General features: G+C 39.5%; 1 protein-coding gene across 1 annotated transcript in view; it reads right to left on the reverse strand.

Moving 5' to 3' along the window:
- The window catches only part of frem1b (Fras1 related extracellular matrix 1b), a 36,473-nt gene that overhangs the window by 10,762 nt on the left and 4,812 nt on the right, over positions 1-20,899 (reverse strand). Inside the window, exons 3-22 of the mRNA XM_087784666.1 lie at positions 20,761-20,855; positions 19,318-19,577; positions 19,060-19,259; positions 17,064-17,387; positions 16,112-16,220; positions 15,880-16,011; positions 11,151-11,495; positions 10,420-10,562; positions 10,114-10,310; positions 9,957-10,047; positions 9,059-9,226; positions 8,790-8,998; positions 8,122-8,215; positions 7,794-8,046; positions 7,525-7,719; positions 4,840-5,028; positions 4,087-4,283; positions 2,900-3,125; positions 2,389-2,533; positions 459-600 (exon numbers count right to left, since the gene is read on the reverse strand). Coding sequence (XP_087640792.1) covers positions 459-600; positions 2,389-2,533; positions 2,900-3,125; positions 4,087-4,283; positions 4,840-5,028; positions 7,525-7,719; positions 7,794-8,046; positions 8,122-8,215; positions 8,790-8,998; positions 9,059-9,226; positions 9,957-10,047; positions 10,114-10,310; positions 10,420-10,562; positions 11,151-11,495; positions 15,880-16,011; positions 16,112-16,220; positions 17,064-17,387; positions 19,060-19,259; positions 19,318-19,577; positions 20,761-20,855 — 3,714 coding nt within the window. The remainder of the gene's footprint in view (positions 1-458; positions 601-2,388; positions 2,534-2,899; positions 3,126-4,086; positions 4,284-4,839; positions 5,029-7,524; positions 7,720-7,793; positions 8,047-8,121; positions 8,216-8,789; positions 8,999-9,058; positions 9,227-9,956; positions 10,048-10,113; positions 10,311-10,419; positions 10,563-11,150; positions 11,496-15,879; positions 16,012-16,111; positions 16,221-17,063; positions 17,388-19,059; positions 19,260-19,317; positions 19,578-20,760; positions 20,856-20,899) is intronic.

Here is a 20,899-nt window from a genome sequence, read left to right on the forward strand (position 1 = left end):
TGCGGCCATTTTCTCTTTACAATTAAAAAATTGTTTTAGATGTGTTGAAAACACACACACACATATATAGTGTATATTATTCTGACACATTCTTCTTTCTTTTCAAACATATTGCATAGTCTTCAGTTGACTATGGAATATAACAAATTTCCTCCAGAAACAATCATTTTCAAAGTTTTTTTAAGCTTTTTTATTTTTTATTTTAACAGATTTTTGAGAAAAAAAGAAAACAAATATATTTCACTGAATATTACTTCATCATGTAATAGAAATTAATAACATCGCCAAGACGTTCGTGGTTGCCAAGATTTTTTCTTAAACTCCATTTTGATTATTGAAATAAAGCAAAATTCACATCATAGCAACCGTGAGATGCTCAGTGTCCTTATGTGTCACAAGGCGTAGAAGACCTTCTGAAGTCATTAGTTCGACTTGGTCTGATGTATCCGTTCTCTCACCTTCAGCTGCAGTTTGCCGAAGCGGGGCTCGCTGTTTAGGAAATAAAAGACGCGTGTGGGCGGCGTGTCCAGATCCTCAGCCTCCAGAACCACACTGGAGATCACTCTCCGCTCACCAACACTCACCTCCAGCCCGGCATTCCTGAAACACAAGTGGAGCGAAGAAACAAAATAAATTTAAAAGAAATATATATATACATATATAAATATACTACTTATTTTATGTTTCTTTTGTAGTTTATATTTCTTTAAAATAAATATCAAGTGATGAACAACAAATAACTATTTTTTTACTTTCACTATATCATGGCATGATTAAAATAATAATTCTAGATATTTTGTGTCTTGTTACTTCAACATTTTTTTTAAATAGGGGCAAGATTTTGACAAGATCAAAGGAAAACAGTAAAGCTAACAATTTTCATTTAATTTTACCATCTGTCTGGTTGAAAATATATGACTTTTATTTTGAAGTTTAAAATGAGATAACCCTTGGTATGATGTCATGGTTTACTGTTTATACTTTAATCAATTGTGGCTCTCCTGGCAAAGAGCCTGAACAGCCCTGTGTGCGCCTCGAACTGAACCAGATAAGAGTGAAAAGTTTGTGTGACAACAGGGTTCTCCAGAGGGAGCGCTGGTGTGGGAGGAAGAATGAGGGATGTTGAGGGGACATGGGAAACCGTCTGGTTGCTTCTTCACTTGGAAGTAAAATCCACGCAGGACAGGAGCTGCCACGTCCATCCTGCAGGAGCCATAACAAGGAGATCGGGCATCTGTGCCAAGTCTCAGAGTTACTTCCACCCCGGCGGTCTTTACAGAACCAGCTCGGGCTAGTGCCAACACACTCGGGTCCAGCCGTCCTGGGGACCGGGTGCACAGGTGTGTGTGAGAATCGGGACATGACAGGGAAGTCAGTCAAGGGTGCTAATTCTCGATCACTCATTCAAATGAAAAGACTGTGGGTGGTACAGAAGCAGCCGTCCACTCAAGCAGAGCACCTCATGTGCCCCCCTTACTGCTCTGCTAAACTTCTTATCATTCCTGTTGACTTCGTCCCTCTGTGTTAAACAACTCATGTCTTGTGACGAGTCCTGGGATGACAAGAAACTCTGGAGATCATTTAAGTTTCTTTGAAAACATACATTAGATTCTGAAATATATTTTAATTTAATTGTTGTTTAAGATTCCTTTTTTTATAAAAATGTATACTTATTTATGGTATGCTTTAAACTTTAAGTTAAACACTTTTTTTTTTTTTTTAAATATTACTTACTACACAATATTATAGCAGAATTTCAAATAGAATTGTTAAAATAAAACTGTAATCTTTCTTTTCATAATTTTCCAAATTGAATTCAGGTATGATACTTAAATAAATTTCTATTAAACATATTCCATTTCATCCAGAAATATATTTTTAAATTAAAACAAATTTCATATTTTGTTCCCTGCATTTAAAGACATAAGAAATACAAGTTCTTTGATTGACCTTCTACAGCAGCACCTTAGATTATTTAATAATAATAATAATAATAATTTGATACATTTTTATATATACGATTTTCTTTAGAAATCATATTCGGGTCTAAAAATATCTTTAATAATTAACACAAATTTAATGTTTTCTTTTCCCGCATTAAAATAAATTTGAAGTACATGTCTCTTCTCCGGCAGTTTTCCTATTTTCAACAATTATTTGTTAATCCCCCAAATGGAATCCCATATAATCATATAAATCAGTTTTATTACAGACTTTTTTCATCCCTATAATCTCATTAATCTGATTATATAACTGCAACTATATATAATGAATTCACATTGTTTGAGATTTTTGAGCTAAAAAAAAGAAAATTCCTGAGCTTTAACCTTTGACCTTGTCACAACAAAAAATTCCAATCCCTCAGCGGGTGCATGTGTGTCAGTGTACTTGAGCAGCAGTGGTTTCTCGTCGTTGACCGGCAGCACGGTGACCTGAGCCGTCCTCTGGACTGTGTGGACGCCATCTGTCAGCTGCAGCAGCACGGCGTCCTCCAGGGTTTCTGTGTCATCGTGCATGTACAGGATCTTCATGCCTGCAGAGGGACATGCAGGGGAAGAGAGGGAGAACAGAGAAGACGTGTTCTGTTGAATGTAATTCACAAAAGAAAAAAAACGACTTATATTAGCCTTCATTACGAGCACCTGCCTAATACATTAGTCAAGATATTTATGGCTTTTATTGGAGCACTCAGTTCAACTAAGATAAGTATTTTAAAGGACTCATCTCAAGTCTGCAGCATATTTCACTTACACTTTACATCAGTTCTAGAAGCTGCTTTGTATCATAATTACCAATATATTTTAAATGCTTAAATAGGTAATAAACAATATATTAAATAAACATAGGAAAGTAACATTGACCGTAAAAAATCCCAATATAGACCTCCAGGTTCTCTCACCTTGCCGGAGCTCCTGCAGAGTAAACGTGGAGATCAAGAGGCTGGTCTGCAGAAGCGTGGATCCCATCTCCTTGTAGCGGATCATGTCGGCGCCGTAGATGCCGTTGATGAGGAAGCCGTGAGCCGGCGGCTTCTCCACGGTGAACGTGAGCACATTCGGAGGAGCATCCAGGTCGAAGCCGTTTAGAATGGAAGGAGTCAGCTCTCTCAGGCCGCCTTCTTCCACCTGCAGTAGGAGGACATGGGCTTGTTTCTTGAAGTTTTTTTGTAAGTCAATATAGCACTAGATAAGTTAAGTTATAAATGAAAGAATGGAAAGTAACTCCTTGAGTTTCTGGCTCCACCGCTCTTCTCTCCCTAAGCAGATAGTGTAAGCTATGATAGTGTGATCCTCAGGGGTCCCATTGATGATGATCTAGATTTATGTGCAATCTTAGTTAGTCACCATTATTTTAAGGTACTTTTCAGTCATTTAAATTATTTGTGGACTACTTCATGAATCCTAAGCCTTTTATTGGAAATACATGCAATAGAGCCTAGAGTCGCTGCCTCATCAGGGTTCGAAGTAATATTTACACAATAATTAGGTGTGTGTAATCGCCAGAATTTCACAATACAATACATATCAAGATACAGACCAACAATAAAATGTATTGTTATACTGAAGAACAAGGATATATTTGTAGAATTGTCTGAGTACTTCACTCTGGTTTTGCAGAATTTACAGACCACATGATTAATGACAAAGTCATAACTGATATCATTTGTTACAAATATGTGTCAGCTTTAAACGATGCTTGAGTCGACTGTATCCTCTCGTCCTCAGTCATCGCTGGGATCTTGCAGGAATTTATTGTTCCTCTAGTTACGAAGTATGTATTGACTGCTTTAATGTAGGAGTCAGAAGTTTAATTTTTAAAACAAAAATTATAAATAAAAAATGCTAATTATTTAATTGTATACACACTTCATGGTACTATAAACCATGAAAGAATGACGTTAACAACAACATATGATTTGAAACTAAAAAATAAAATTGAAAAAAATATATCTTTATACAGGTATATATTGATAAAGCAATACGTTATCATATTTGAGTGCATCAATATTTTCTTACATTCCTAACAATCACATATTACCTCCTGATACACATGTTTTACTTTAGCTTTTGTTTGAGGTGTTCTCACCGTGAAGTTAGTCAGCAGTAACGACGGAGCCTCGTCATTGGTGGGGCTGATGATGACGTAGAAGGGGACGGCGGCGGAGCGGTGCAGACCGTCGCTCACGCTGATGGTCAGCTGGTCAACAGTCGGCTCTGTGCCTCTGTGCTCCGACTGGACGTAGTTGATGAAGCCGGACGTGAGGTGGTCGAAGGAGAAGGAGTCTGGGCGAGACAGAGAGAGGCGTCATCTCAAAGAGTCAAACACTAGATCAGATGTTTTCTTGTATTGATTGAACACTTGAAAAAAGTGGGGCTAACAAAGGAAGAATGGAGTAGAAAAACAAGAAGGAGAGATGGAACAACAGAAAGAGAAATAGAAAAATATTAAATAAAAATAGGACACATAGGAAAGGAGAAAAGGAAGAAACAATTTTAAAAAATCCAAATAAGAAGCAAAAAAAGGAGATAAAAAAGGAATTAAAGAACCAAAAGGGTGGAAAACATAAATAGAGAGACAAAAAATGTTGAGGGAAAATATGACAACAAAACATTGAGTTAGGAAAAAACACAAAAAACAAGTTAGAAAGAGTTCCAAAGGTAAGATAAGTGCAAAAAAGAAAAAAACGAAGAATATTAAAAAGAGGAAAGACAGCAAAGATGGAAAAAGGAAAGCAGAAAAGACGAGAAAATAAATGAATTAAAAAACGAACTTAGGCATATAGGTAAGAAAATATTGAAAAGTGAAAAGTGCGTTTTTTATGACTTCAGCTCAACCGACCGACTCTGATTCCAGCGTTGCTCTTCTCCGAGCCCGGTGTGGGCAGCGTGTTCTCCAGGAAGCCGTGTACAGGAGGAGTGTCCAGGTGAAAGGTCAGCTGGTCATGGGTGCTGTCCAGGTCTGTGGCTGTCAATACACCAGAACACAGGCAGGCCAAGGAGCCCTCGTCCACCACCAACATGGACTCCCCTGTGAACACAGTCCATCTCAAGTTCATCCAGCTGAGAAGAAAGACTTTGATCCATGACATTCATGACAATACACAGCCTTAAGTGTTGAAGTATTTTATAGGCTCTAAACTTGCATGAATCCACATATTTTTCTGCATCTGACTGCCTGAGCTGCTAAAAACAGTTGTCATGCTTCCACAAACAACAGCATCAGTGCTCTAGATCCTGTTTTTTAGCTATTGGATGCCAAAAAAAACTATTTCTAATTATAGGGGGCAGTTTGTGAGGCCTTATTCCTCATTTATTACTGCTATTACAGTACACTCAAATATGCAGGGGCTAAAGAGGAGTGCAGACAGTCAAGGTTCATTACAAAAAAATACAAATACTTCTAATAAATCACCCCCCTTATCACAGTACATATTCAAATGAATAAATAAAGGCACATGACACTCATGAAATCTGATAGTTTAGTTGAATGTTTTAGTACAACTTTAGTAAGTTACGGAGCCGCACCATTTGACGGTTTGTGTAGGAATTACGGTAAGTCAGGGTCCTTGAATAATACTAAGTAATATGTATTTAATAGGTACTAAAAAAAGCAAGCGTATTGATCCGTATTTTATTTGTTTACAACTGAACAATGTTGAGAGTTATTCCGAAGTGAGTTCAATTGAGTTTTGATTCATCTGTAGGTGTAGTTTCACCTAACGCACTACAATTTTGTGAAAATAGCGTGTCTTCCACTGTCAAACTACTTTTTAAAATGAGTTTAGTGCCTTGATCAACTCAATGACTTGGTGGAGAACCCCCCCACTGAGCAATATTACATGTGTCTTTGACAAGAGTGTGCGACGGTTCTATGCAACCACTGACATTTCATTTAATGCAGCGGAGCAGCAGTGACCTCACTGACATGTCACCTATCAGCCCTACACACACTGCTGCGAGTGCAGCTCTCGCTCGCTCTCCCCTGGGTGGGATGATTATTCTGGCTGGAATCGGAGCCAAGAAGAGGGATTGAAGAAGCTCTGCGGTTATCAATTGAGACCAGTGACCACTGGGATAACTTTGGCAAAGTGTGTTTATCTTATTTGTATTTTTTTTTCTTTAAATCATCACAAAAATGTCACCACAACTGTCTTCATCGGTGTTCGTGAGTCCACAGGGCTAAGACTTTATTATTTGTTTATATTAAACTACCAGTAAGATGGGTTGTCATTTTATGATTTCAGTTTCCTCACAATATACAGTTAAACAAAAGGGGTGCAGCCAATCCCTCGGTACAATAGCTCCTACGCACTATCCCGTCTCGCTAGCCGGATTACCAAGATGCGGCCGACGGCTGGATCACTAATCCTGCCAGCATATCTCGGCATTCATTCAGCAGCGGTGAGCAGTTCAGGGTCTTAGAGGATGTCGGCCTTTTTTTGTTTTTGTGATTCATTAATTAGCAGTGAATAAAGACACGCGCTAAGAGCATTAGCAGCCAAACCACAGCGAGCCAGCTTTACCTCGTTTTCCTATTTCGCTGGGACGAAGGTTTATCGCCGCGATCCAGGACTGTCCGTCATTAACACAGTTTAATGAACGTGACAATACAATTGTTGTTCAGGTCGTGTTTGAGCTAATTAGAGGCTGAAGAGTTGATGATGGTCCTCTTTCTCTAAACTTTTAAATAAACGAAGACATGCGATTTCAACAAACGTGTGTGACTGTGACACTTGCCTGCATCAAATAGTCAATTTTTGCATTTAAACTTTTTGTTTTAGCGCAACAGCCAATTACAGGTAAAGTAAAAGACCATTTGCTGGATTGTTGCAATAAATCAAACACAAAAATGTCTAATTTTATTTACCATATTTTTTGGATTTTAAGGGGCACTGGATAAAGTGCATTATCAATAAACAGGTCTAGTTTTATACATGAGGCGCCCCAGATTATAACCACATTACTATGAAGCCTAAAGGAGTAATACTACAAAGCCTTGCAATATAATAAGAAGCCTTGCAGAGTAAAACTATGAAACCTCGCGGAGTAACAATATAAAACCTCGTGGAATAATACAACAAGCCCCGCAAAGTAATACTACCGAGCCTCACAGAAAAATATTACGGTGCCTCGCGGAGTAATACTACGATGCCTTGTTGAATAATAATACAAAGACCCGCAGAGCAATACTACATAGCCCCGCAGAATAATACTATGATGCCTCAAAGGAATAATACTACGAAGCCTTGCAGAGTAATACTATATAATACGATAAAGCCTCCCAGAGTAATACTGCAAAGCCTTGCAGAGTAATACAACGGACTGAATTTTTTATAGAATAATAAAGAAGAGAACAAATATTTTATAGTAGCAGTGTAACGTGCAAATAACTCCCCCCGGAACTTGTATGTGGTTTATGAGGAGAGTGGGTTGGACTTGAAGATTACCTAAATCTTGAACTTGTATTTTACTAATGATTTTAATCCTGGTGGCCGTGAACACAACAGTCAGATGACGGTCTTACCGAGCACGATGGTGGGGACCTTGTTGTTGACCGGAAGTACTGTGATGTTGAGGTCATAAACAGGAAGTGTTCCATGAAGAGGGACAGGTGGAGGAGGGGCATCTCCATGGCAACAGCTATCAGTCCCTCCCGCATCTCCATCTGAGATGATGAGTGTGACGGTGTCGTAAACAGTCGAGGGTCCGATTTCACCTCCTGTGGACAGGAACACATGGATGATGTACATTTAAAAGGTGACGCAAATCTTTCACTGGCTGTGAAGGCCTCACCTGTGTGGACGTAGTAGACGTGACCCTGGAGCAAGTCCTGCTGGGAAAACTTGTCCACAGAAAGCCCGGCCCTCTGTAGCTCTCCTCTGCCTGGACGCCGAGCCAGCATGTAGGTGAGCCTGGAGTCGTCGCTGTCGCGGTCCGTGGCAGACAGGTAGTCTACCGTCACCAGAACCCGACCCCCTTCCTCACAGCTCAGCTCCTTTCGCAGACTCCCACCCAGCTGGGGCGGCTCATCGTTCATAGGCAGCACCTGGACAGGTATGGAGGAGGTTAGACACCAAACCTCAACCTTTCGGCTTCATCTTGGATTGAGCTTTTAACTGACCTGTATTGGCAGAACGACGTCTTCCGAGTTCAAACCGTCCGTCACCCTCAGACTCACTTCATCCTCTGTTGTCTCTGAATCGTCGTGGATGTACCTGCCACAGAAACACCATTCTCACTGTCAACTTTTGCAATTTACCAAGTAGCAGCAATAATCACTGAGACATAAACGGACAGGAAAAAGTATGAATAGCTTAAAAACTTTTCCTTGATAAAAATATGGGACACAGTCGCTAGAAACTTTAAGCTATTAAGCATAAATTAGTATGAGATATCAATTTTAGTCAAATCAATGACTTTAAATTGACTTTAGATCTTTTAAATAAAAAAAAAAGTTTTGAACGACTTTGGGCTAGTTGAACTGAAAACAATAATCACAGTTTAGACAAGAATCTGCCCGGGTCAGCCAATGTTGACATGTGGGCGTGCTGTGTGACTCCAGTAGCTTCTAATTAGAGATGGAACTCTGTAATGACCAGAGCAGCTTTGATCAAGTTTTAAACTTCTGACACCGATCCACGAGAAACCTTTGCTCATTATTTAAATAGTTTTCGTATCATTTTAAACAAAGAAAAAAATAAATGTTCCCGAGAAATATCTTCCAGCATGTTCTTAAACAAGATTAATAACATAAACTAGGAAAAAAAGCCTGAGGAAAAAATCAAGAACCTGAGTCGAAGTGTTCGCAAGTCGTTGAGGGTGAAATGGTCTCCTTGTTTCAAGCTCTGGCCCCGGAGCTCCAAGCGGCCTCTGTGAGGTTCTTTGTGGACCTGGACTCTCAGCGCCTCCTCCCTGCTGTCCACGTCACGAACCAGAAGATGCTCTTCCGTAAAGAAGGCTCCTCCACCTTCCTCTACCCGCAGCAGGTTCGTAAAGGCCTAGAAACAAAACCACATTACAGGAAGTCTGATGTATTTGACCGTTTGCTGACCTCTGACCTCTGGTGCTTGGTTGTCCACAGGGGTGACGGTGATGTTGAAGACCAGGTCAGAGATGCTGCCGCCGTGGTGGTCGCTGACCATGAACGTGAACTGGACAAACAGCGGTTCTGGACCGATGTCTTCCAGCGGAGGCATGAAGGCCACTTTCATGTGGTTGACAGCGTGCTGCGAAAATCAATAGGAACACAATCCCTTTATTGTTGTAACACACATCTGGAGGTCGACTACAGGACTGAAGTGTTTTCCACAGAGATTGTGCATGTGTTTATGAGTATGTGAGTTTGTGTGCGTGTGAGAGTCTGCTTGTGTTTGTTCAAGTGAATTTGTTTGCTTGCTTTTTAGGTAAGTTTATTCGTGCGTGAGTGTTTGTTTTTGTGTGTGCTTTTTTGGTTTTTGTGTGTCTGAATTTATTTGTGTATGTGTAAGTTTGACTGTGTGTGTGAGTTTTTTTTTGTGCGCGTGTGAATTTATATGTGATTGTGCATGACTATTTTGTTCGTGTGTGTTTGTTTATGTGAGAGAGTGTAATATTGTCTGTTTTTGTGTGAGTTTGTTGATTTGTTTTTGAGTTTATTTTTGTTTCAGTGCATTTGAGTGTTTGTTTTTGTGTGTTTGAATTTAATTGTGTATGTGTATCCTTGACTGTGCGTGTGAGTTTGTTATTGTGAGCGTGTGAGTTAATATGTGATTGTGCATGTTTTTTTTGTTTGTGTGTGTGATTTAGTGAGTGAGTGTAAGTTTGCCTGTTTTTGTGTTGAGTTTGTTGGTTTGTTAATCTGTTTATTTTTGTGTGAGTTGTTTGGTTCATGTTAATTTTTTTTGTGTGTACTGTATATGACTTTATGTGTTTGCGACTGTCAATAAAAGATTCCAAAATCAAAAGTGTTTTCAAAACCTGGGTGAAGGATTTCAAGACGGGCACCATGGCGTCTCTTTTCATGGCGTTGGCGTTGTCTGTGTAGAAGAGACGACCTGCGTCCATCAGACTGACAAAAGAAAGCACAAGTTTTAAAAAGCTTCAGCGGGATATTATCAGATATGAGCCGTCTTACTGAGGACGCGAGGGACTGAAGCAGGGCCGGGTGACCACGTAGGTCAGGTCGGAGTCCGGATGCTCTCCATCGCTGAAGTGCAGGTGAGCCTGAGTGATATAAACCACCTCCGTCTCCTTCAGGGTCAGAGAGCGAACGCTGCCCGAAACTTCCACAGGCAGCTGATCCTTCACCGGGAAGACGTGGACCACCACTGTCTGGAGACAAGAGCAAACGTCCAAATGATTGTGTCTGCTGTGATGAGCTGATATGTTTGTCACCATGGTAACCACACAGAGGAAGTTGATACATCAGTGTGTGACTCACGTAGGTTTGTGAGAGGTTGGGCGGCTGGTGGACGTCAGACAGTGTGAAGTCAAACGAGTCTTCAAACTTCTCTTCCCCCGAGTGCCGGTAAAAGATCTGACCCAGGATCAGGTCCCGCTGCAGGAAACTGTCCACAGCGAATCCTGCAGAGGAAGAAAGATGATCATCATCAGAGTAATGACACACTCCTCTTGATGCTGCTGATGCTGCTGTCAAGCTACAGTTTGCACCTGTTGAGGTTTCTAGGATCACTTTTACATGTGTGTGTGCTTGAGTTCGTTATGTTTTTTGTGTGTAGTTTGTTTGTGAGTTTGTTTTTGTTTGTGAGTTTGTTTTTGTTTGTTTTTGTTTGTGTGAGTTTCTTTTTGTCTGTGTGTGTTGGTTTGTTTATGTGAGTGTGTTTCTGTGTGTGTGTGTAGTAAGGTAGTTAGTAGGTAGTGTTGTTATGGTTATCGTGATGTTAGCTTGAGGAAAACAAGTGTTTTCAGTGGGCGGGACACATACTGATGACACAATAGAGGTCCAGGATCAATTTAAGAGACACTTGAATCAACACATTAGTTGAACTTTAAAGTGTAGCCAAACTTTTCCCTTTGTCAAAAATATGTGTGTTAGGCTTGTGTTATTTGGTTGTGTGTATTTATACCTCCATATATTATGACATTGTTACATGTTTACATCTATACACTACATTATATGCAACACTTCTGTTGTAGAGTTACATCCCTCACCTGCATCATACGGGCTTATCCTCCGGATCAACTGACCCACGCGAGGAGCTGAGGTGACTTGGAACAGGATGTAGTCGTCGCTGGAGTCCAGGTCAGAAGCCAGCAGCGTGAACTCCTCCAGACGCACCTCGCCACCCTCCTGCACCTCCAGAGCCACGTTGTTGATGAGGAAGGGCGGGGAGTCGTCTTTGGGCAGGATGTTGATGGGGAACCGGTGTCTGATGCTGTGGCGACCGTCGCTGATGCGGAAGACGATGTGGTCTCGTGTGGTGTCGCTGTCCGAGTGGTGGTAGACGACCACGCCCTCCTTCAGGTCCCGGACACGAAACATGAACGCTTTCCCACCTTCCAACAAAAAAGAACCAAATGAACCTATTACAGGGAGGGCTTCTCTCTAAATTAGGCAAGGCTGCACAGGCAAGGTGTCTTGGTGTGTGTATTTGCAAGAATCTGGGGTTTCGATATGTGTCACAATACAGTGGCAAGGATATCATATATAGCAATATATTATGATACTGTACAAACAAGGATATATTTGTAGTATTGTCCAAGTACATGACTCCGGTGTTGCAGAATTTACAGAGTCGATCTGTATCCTCTAGCCCTCAGTCATCGCCAGGATCTTGTGGGCTTTCATTGTTCTGACTGCTGACATCTAGAGGCCAGAAGCTTAATTGCAACACAAAATTAACAAAATTAACATGCCAACTGTAAATGGAAAAATGGGATTATTTTTATAAATACTCTATTAAAATAAAACATAAAAAATATGAATAAAAATGTGATTTGAAAGGTAAAAAATAAAATGAATATAATCATTTCTATTAAAAAAAAAAAGTTGATACAGTGCTTTTCAATATCGATACAGTATTGGGGGAAGATATTGCAATATTTATGTCAACCAATATTTCTTTACAGCATGATGTAGTAGGTTTAAAAAATACATTAAAAAGGAACATTTTGTCAGATTTGGTGTATTTTTAGCTCAAGCAACACAGGTAGATTTTTGTTCATTGTTATACAGTTTTACATATTGTCAGATTCAACAATTATTTCAGTGTCTATTTTCATAAAGCCTGTGAGTGTTGCGGTGAGAACTGTGTAAAGAAATGAGCTTAACATAAAAAAAAACTTCATGCTTCTGTCCCACATTAAGGAAAATCTAGGCCGGGTCCATCTGTCAGCTCTCGGTTGCTGGCTGGCCTTCCCGACGCCCATGCTAAAGCTAACGCTAACAGCATAGCATCACATGACTGGCGGCCCACTGGCGGACATGTGTTGTCGTCCGTGTGCGCCTCGGTTTGATGCCAAAGCTTCACACTTTGATTCAATTACCGTCTCCAACACATGCACGCTTTTCTTTTTCAAACACCCATTGTCACTTGGAAATAACAAGTTTCTCTTAGCGCCTGAAGGCACCACGAGGCGTTTGGCTGAGGTTTGTGCTGTGAACACCGGTGGGGTAAAGCATGGCGTCCTTCCCGGTGGCCGCCCAGTTGCCAGGATGGGGGCTTCCTGCCTCGGCGTGTATGCCAGAGAGACAGAAGGGCAAGGTCAGCAGACAGATTGAGAGACGATCGGTCGCAAGCCCGAACCTCATTAGCAACTTTACCGAGGGGAACCCGACTACTGGTCCAAGTGATGGAAACAACTTGGTAATTGGGCCCAAAGGTGGCGTTGGGCATCAGGCCCACAAAGAAAAAGTAGAAGTGGGAGGTGTGTGAAAGAGAGAGGGGGGGGGGCGCAGCAGGACAGGCATCCTTCCATTTGGCTGAAGGCGTGTTGGACCGACTCTGCAGAGACCATCCCTGTGCTGCGGCGGCCCGGCCTTCTTGTGGCAGCACCAGGGGTCAGCGGCGCCCCCTTCAGAGACGCATCGCCAGCAGAGCACTGGTCTCTAGCTAGTCCACGGTGAGGAGGCGGAGGAGGGAGGAGTGGAACGCTGCCCACTGGGACAGAAGTTTCAGTTCAACTTTCATCACAGATGATCGGATAAAACAGACGAGAATATGTAGAAGAATCTTCTATTGACACTTCAGTTAGTCGCCATCATTATGTTTTATTATTCCACATGTATCGATGTATAGATTTATACTCTTAACATTAAAGATTGATCACTCTACATGTTCCAATATTTGATTAGCTATTTTTTAATTTTATAAAACGTTAAGTCATTTAAATATGGAAGTATATAAGTTTAATATTGTATTTAAAAAGCTACCAATTAAAAAAATAAAGGCTTTAAAAAAAATCATTTTTTAATTAATGGAATTATAATATAAATCTACTGTATGTGAGCGGAAAATAAACATTAATATTAAAAATATTAAAAATGTCTAGTCCAAAAAATAAAATGTATTGAAACTTTCTATAAACTAATACAATTACTTCATAAAAAACAATTTAACCTCTAAAGAAATTAAGAGAAACTACTGGATTCAATGCTTAATAAAAACAAAATGTTCAAGTTTCAATATTAAAAATTCAATCATTCAATATTCTGATGGCACTGATATACTGCCATATAATTTTTTAAATTTCTTTTTTAACATATGTTCTTTCCAAATCTTAATCTAAATGTGTTCTTTCTAAGTCTAAACAATACGGTTGTTTAGTGAAGAATATATATATATATAAAAACACAAATGTAACAAAAGTTATTTTACATTTGTAAAGGTACCAGAACATTTGAATAAAGTATCTAGATATATATTTTCACCACAAAGCGATTTCTCTTAAAGATTATCTGACAATACATCACGATCTCAGAAGTTTTTCATGATGTTGCAAAATACCAAAACACTGAAACTGTTGAAGTCGTTGTACGATCCAAAACAGAAAATATGAACATATTCCCCTTTTAGGTGCTGTTAGAAACCTAACCAATGATAACCGAGTTAAGAAAAACCTTAAGGAGATTATCTCTGGAAGGTCAGGAAGAGGTCAAGGTCACAGCCTGAACAAGAAAGTGACGGTGACATAAAAGCACAACAAGAGTCAGCAGTGTTCACGGCTGTGAGTGTAAAGGAGCCATGAAAGGTTAAACCCCAGTCTGACTCCACACTCCTGGGGGGGGCAGTCAGCACTCGTACCACCTCCCTCTCGCCCTCCCTCTCTCCCTCACCCCCTCACCCCGGCCTCCCTGCTGCCTCGTCCAGGGCTGGTAGCATGAAAACCTGTTTGGGGACAGTGCAGCTGCCACGTGTGCACGACGGCATGAAATGGCTTAAGTCACTGCAATCTGGAGACAAAGAAGTCTCTGCGCGTAACGAGCTGGAAGGGACAGACGAGGACGTAGCAGTGGCCCCTGGCAAAGTGGCCGCGGACCCATTTTACACCTGATTAGGAAACACATGCAGGGCCACTAGACATATGCTTCCCCAGCCACACCACGGTCCCTGACCCATGAGCAACACATGGAGGAAAAAGAGCGGAAAATACAGACTCTGGGAATTCCATTGGAATACCAGCACAGCCTTCATACTAAGCACAAATAGTAGGGAGAAAAAAGGGTTTAAGTTAGTGCTGCATCATCAGATTGATGAAATGTAACTAAATATATTATGTATCTAAAACGAGACAGAAAAATACCTGCTTTACATGTAAAAACCTAGTCCTTGTTCTGTTTTCTCATTTACACCCCTTGACCTACAATATTGACAACTGCAATTTTTATTCGACATGTGTAGGGCTTTTGACCAGTGTGTAACCAGTGATTTGCGCTATAGAACAACTAGAGGGTTCTATCACCATTTAATCACCTACTTCCTAATCCCATTACAGCATAGCCCTTCAATTAGTTATTAGCCCAGAAACCCAAATTCTTGTTGACCCACTTCAAATATTAAATTATAAACAACATAACAGACAAATCACATAACTTTATTTACTTATTTTTTGAACTAGAAGCTGAACTTAAAATATTTTAATTATCCTTAAATAGCCTTACGTATTAATTCTGATTGACCTCAGACCCATTTTCTATAGTACCCAGAAATAAGAAATATTTTGAAATGTTTATAAACTACGAAGCCACACCACGAGTCTTTGTAGTATTACTGTGCAAGGCATATTAATTTCATGCCTTGTGAATTGGAATAACATTTATTTTGTAATTTACAGATATTTTAAACCTTGTATAAGTACAATAAACGTGTATTAATGAATTAATTGTTTTACTCGTCTTATTTTTTAACAATTGTAAATAAAAGCTTATGAGCCTTCGCTGTCAATAAAGTCTCAAAACTTTATTGACACTACAGTCTCCCGTCTAGAGTCCCACATCACATGACCAAAACATGTGAATCGGGATCTGAATATTGGGATTCCAATCTCGACTAGGAGAATTCCAGATTCTACGAGTAGAGATTGGAATTAAGATTGCATCAAAATGTTTTGGAAAATAGACTGAATTCAGATGTCAAATCTGGAATTCCAATCTCTACCAGTAGAATCTGGAATTCTCCTAGTAAAAATTGGAATCCCAATATTCAGATCCAGATTCCAATCTCCGGACCCTTCTGGATTCCAGTCTCTACTGCAATTTACTTTCTCTATTATAATGTTACAATTTCTCATCAGTGTGACCGTTTACACGTGTAGACGCTGACACCCGTAGTTAGTTTTATGTCAGAGCAGTGTTGTGTTTACATTAGCACGGTCACCACCAATGATGGTGCCAAGAATCTCTATCCACCCCCAGACATCAGTTCAGAAGTCATCCTCTCACCTCTCACACTGAGGCGTCCATGAAGAGGTCCGTCCACCGTCACCAGGTAAACTGCGTCAATGTTGTCCGTGTCCACGATCTGCAGCTGCTCCCAGGTGATTGGTCTGGACTGACCCTCCAGCAGGTCCAGACCTGAGACAGAAAACCGTTTTTTAAAACCTTTGGATACTGAACAATGAGCTACATACACAGTTTGTTCTAGGTCTAGAACTGCTGCTTTCACATACAGTACCCATGTTCCAGGAGACTCTGGGGGCGTTGGTTTCAGCTGCTCGGATGGAGAGGTGCACGTTGATAGGCATGCTGGTCAGATATGAGCCGTCAATCACTTGGAACTCCACCTGACCAAAGCAGAATACAAACAAATTAGCTGTCAATTACTTTTAAAATACTGCGCATTGAAATGTTTTTAAGGTCTGAAAATAAAACATTGTTAGTACATGCAGCAGGGAGAAGAAGCGTAGAAGAATATGTATAAACCTTTTATAAGAATATTTCTAAATATGATTTAAACAGTAACAAATTATTTTGAGGGGCAAGAAATTAAATATGTCTTGCCCCTCAAAATAATTTGTTACTGTTTAAATAAAGGACAAAGAAAAAATGTTTGAACGAAGAACTTCAGTTGCATAGTTAATACAATAATAAATACAAAACATAAAATCAAATACATTTTTAAGAAACATAGGTCTACATGTTCTTGCGGATCAGTTCTACTCTGACATAATGGGCAGTCAAAGTCTACTTTTTTGTGGCGGTTCATTTTCAATAGTTTATAAAAATAAATACTACACTGTAGTTCTTGCTTCAGCCGTGAAGTTAGTTTATATGTTAAGTTAAGTCATTAAAAGTAAATGGTCGAATCAAGTTAATGAATAATAATTATTAAATCTTACAACTTTCAAAGGGTTCTGAAAAGAGAGATCTGCAAAAACAAAGAGTATCAGTATTCTAGTTAACCCAGTAAAAAACAGGGTCACACTGTTAAAAACATGTTCAATTATTTAATTTGTATTTCTTTTTGGTTATTTCACTAGTGGAACTCTTTAGCGATGATCAACTTCTGCCTAACAAGGATGGATGGTAAACCAAACATCAAAGACATTAAACAATGATAATGACAACGATCAATAAATAAGTAGATCAAATCTGACTTCAAAATGATACGTATTAACAAGCTCTACCTCATAGTTCCTGCGCTGTGATTGGCTGCTGTTGGGCGGCTGGTAAGCTACTTTCATGTCGTGCAGGTCTGTCCAGGTGAAGGACTGGATGGACTTGGTGTGATCCTCCAGGTGTGTGATGTATCCCTCACTGGGTGGAGAGGTGATGTTGAACACCAGCTTCTCCTGCTGGGTTTCGTGGTCGTCAGCGTCAAGGGACGCGGTGGTCAGTGGCGTGAGGATAAACTGGTCCACTTCCAGAATGAAGGAGGCCATGAACGCAGCCTTCGGCGGCTGGTTCTGCATGGCCCCTCGGATCAGCACCGGGATCCACACCGACTCCGTCTGTGCAGAAAAAGTTTCTCATCACTTTGACGGAAACTATTTTTGCTCTTGTTAACAGTGTTGAAAAGAACAGATAGATCGGATCAGACGTGTCACAAATCACAATCACAAGATATATTTGTAAGTATTCTTGACTCCTGCAGAGAACACATTCTTCAGCATCCGACAAACTGTGAATCGTGGAAGTGGGATGGCACCTTCTCTTTGCCAACTACCGTCGACTCGCTTCCGACTGCAAATCACCTCCACCTTGGATAAGACTCAATTTTCTGTTGTTATTCTCTCTTAGAGTGAACTTTCGTGTGGTATTGTGTTTTAAACTACACATGGAGAACTGAAGGTGGCTGTTTCTCATGTTTTACTGCTTTAAGACATCCTGTTTCTATCAAATTTAAATCAAAATTATAAACTTTATTTCTTATGAATTACAATTATTGGAGTTTGGCTGTACTTTAAAACAAATGAATATGCATTTACTCTTTCTGCCATGTCTGTTAGGCTTTAATAAAAGTATTTTGCACAAAGTAACAAACAACAGTCAACAAAAAATAAATAACAATGTTCCTCGTACAAACGTTAGCTTAAGATAGCTTAGCCATTTATATCTCTCGCATAATTTAATTCATATTCAAGTTCAATACAATTAAATGCGATAAACTGTTGATTTAAAAAGCTTATAAAACAAACCTGACACCGCTTTTAGATGGGTCTTCATTTTTACTACTAGAACCGTTATTAACACGCTATTTGTATTTAATGCTACGTTGAACAGGAACTTATGTCAAACTAAAACTGCCCTTCAAAGTAAAAGCCCCCATTATGGAAACGGTATTTAATCATGTTTTGTTACAAAGGCTTTTCAATTATATCAGAGCCGTCAAAATATTGAATAGTTGAATTTAACATTTCAAATGTTCAAACGTTGAATTTTTGAATGAAATGTTCTTTATTTATTTAGATATTTGAATTAAATTATTTCTATTTATAGGTTGACTTTTTTACACCTGAAGTTTGATATTGCAATTACAATAATAAAACAAAGGAAATACTGAATTACCCTTGTGAATTAAATATAAAAATGATATTATATAAATTAAATAAAGAAAATGTTTTGATACATTTAAATGAAAAATGTTGGCCAGACAATACCAAAATAGTTCCGAGTTACAACAAATAGGATTCTTTAAAAAATAAACCAAAAATAAACAATTTAAATATAAAAATTAATATATAATTAAATTGCTCAATACATTTAACAATACATTTTAACATTCGAAACATTAAATTGAACCAACATTCAACATTCTCAGAGCACTGATATACTTTTATAATGTATATTATATCTAGTTCTGTGCTCAAAGCGATCGCTTAGCTATTCAGTGTGAAAAGGTTGTTTTCAAACTAAAAGCACTATTGTAAGAATATTGGATATTTTACTAAATTATTTTTGTATTCCTGATTGTATAATTAATTAAATAAGAGCAAGGTATGGCTGCAAATAGGAAAGCGAGAGTGTGTGTGAAAGTGCTGTTAAAATCATCCATCATAATCTTGAACTCATTAATGTAGCTGTGATGGGTTTGGGTTGATCCAAGTCATGTCTTCAGCTCCAGCAAGAGAAAATCTGAACTTTCTTTTGCTCTAATGTACAATAATGTGATAGAAATGTCACCTCCACTACAAGCCTGGTGGTCTGCTCCCGCAGCTCCACCCTGATGGGGATGTAGTCCATCTCTGGTGATGGAGGACTCATGTGCTGGTACTTCAGTCCAGAACTCAGAAAGTTCTGGCAGCTGGTTTTGAGAAAGCGGACCTCCTTTGTGTTGTGGAGACAAGGTTTGTTCCCCAGGCACAGAGCCGCCACCTCTTTCCCTGCAGGACGCATTCACAGTCAAAATTAACATCGCAATATGTCACCTAAACATCTCACCTGTCGTGTGGGCGGCGTCCTCCTCCGTCACCAGTTGTCCGAGAACAGGCATGTTGACGTCAGTAGTCATCACTCTGACGGTGCAGACCAGGTCCGCCGCAGCAGGGATGGTCAGCACCGAGCTGTTGATGGTGTTTGACAAACCGAAAAACTGAGGAACCACCAGCGACGTGTCTCCGAACTTAACCAGGCCCGGCTCGGTGTCCAGCACCCTCACTGGCAGGATGACTGTTTCAACAAGTGTGTCCGAGTCTGTGAACCTGCAGAGAGAAATCATTTACCCAATGTTCCTATTGCCGGGAATTCTACAAGAATCACGTTTTGATTGGGATTTTATGGATGTACATTTTGTGAAGAGAGGAGATGTTTTTAATAGTTAGCATTAGCAATGCCATGTGCTGTTTCATCAATGTCATTTTATATTTATCTGGTTTTGTATTTGCAAAGTCATCCTAAGTGTCTTTAAATAATACAAATGATATATATATATACCTGTATATATATGAACATCATGCTTTGCCGCCCAGTCAACCTAATCACGGCTGACGCTTCTTTTCTGACATAGGCAACATAGACGCACAATTTGAATACTGGATTGAAGTGACCAATCACCAGTTCATAAATAGAGCAGAGAAAAGTTTCACGGGAGTTCAGTGTTTTGTTGGCACCATAAGTAAGGCGGTGTGATTATGAATTTCTTACACTAAGTTCTAGGGATTTGTTGTCGGTAGGTGTTTAAATGTTGACCTGATTATAACACTGTGGACAAACACATGGAACTAAATAAATATGTCTCCCTCTATGTATCTTTTGTGAGACTCATATGCCATTTTTTTGTATGCATTTAATTTTACATCTAATTTAAAATTGAAATCAGAGGAATACTTCAAAAAGTACTTTTACGTTAATTTTTACGCACAAAACATGCTGAATTAAAGACAATAATGGAAATGATTTAACAGGAGCATGAAAAAAAAATTCAACTGCGGAATGTATAATGTTACAAAAATAAGAATAGAAGAGACAGTCGGAAATATTGGATAGTGGTATGTCAATCAAACTCAACTGCTGTTTGTCCCGCCCCTTCGGGATCAGTGACAAACAGCTTTATTGACCAAATATAAATCAACAATATACAAAGATTTATTTTCTCCGGCTCTTTGTGTCTTCTTTAGGAAATTTGATTTTGGTGTCGCAAACAGAGATGGAATCGGAGTAAAAATTAATTAAAAACACTAAATATACAATTTACAAGATAATATATACAAACATAGATGGAATGAAAGTGGTCAAGTAGGTTGTCATCTGCAGCACCATTTTGGACTATAGAGAGAAGTTGGACTTTTGAATTCTGAAAGTATTTTGCTCTCAACATTTTGAAGTTCATCTACCCCTCCACCATCTCATACGACAGACAAGTGTGTTAGATTCAAGGTTCCGCACCTGTACACTCGCAGCATCACAGAGTCCTCCGCGAGGAGTGGACTTCCATTGTGGACATATTTGACTTCGTCCTCCAGAAAGCTGCAGTCGAACACCTGCAGAGTAACGTCTGAGTATCATCCGTGTCGATGGCTCTGGA

The sequence above is a fragment of the Callionymus lyra genome, chromosome 2 (genome assembly GCF_982586985.1).
Source record: "Callionymus lyra chromosome 2, fCalLyr1.hap1.1, whole genome shotgun sequence".
NCBI classification, from domain to species: domain Eukaryota; kingdom Metazoa; phylum Chordata; class Actinopteri; order Syngnathiformes; family Callionymidae; genus Callionymus; species Callionymus lyra.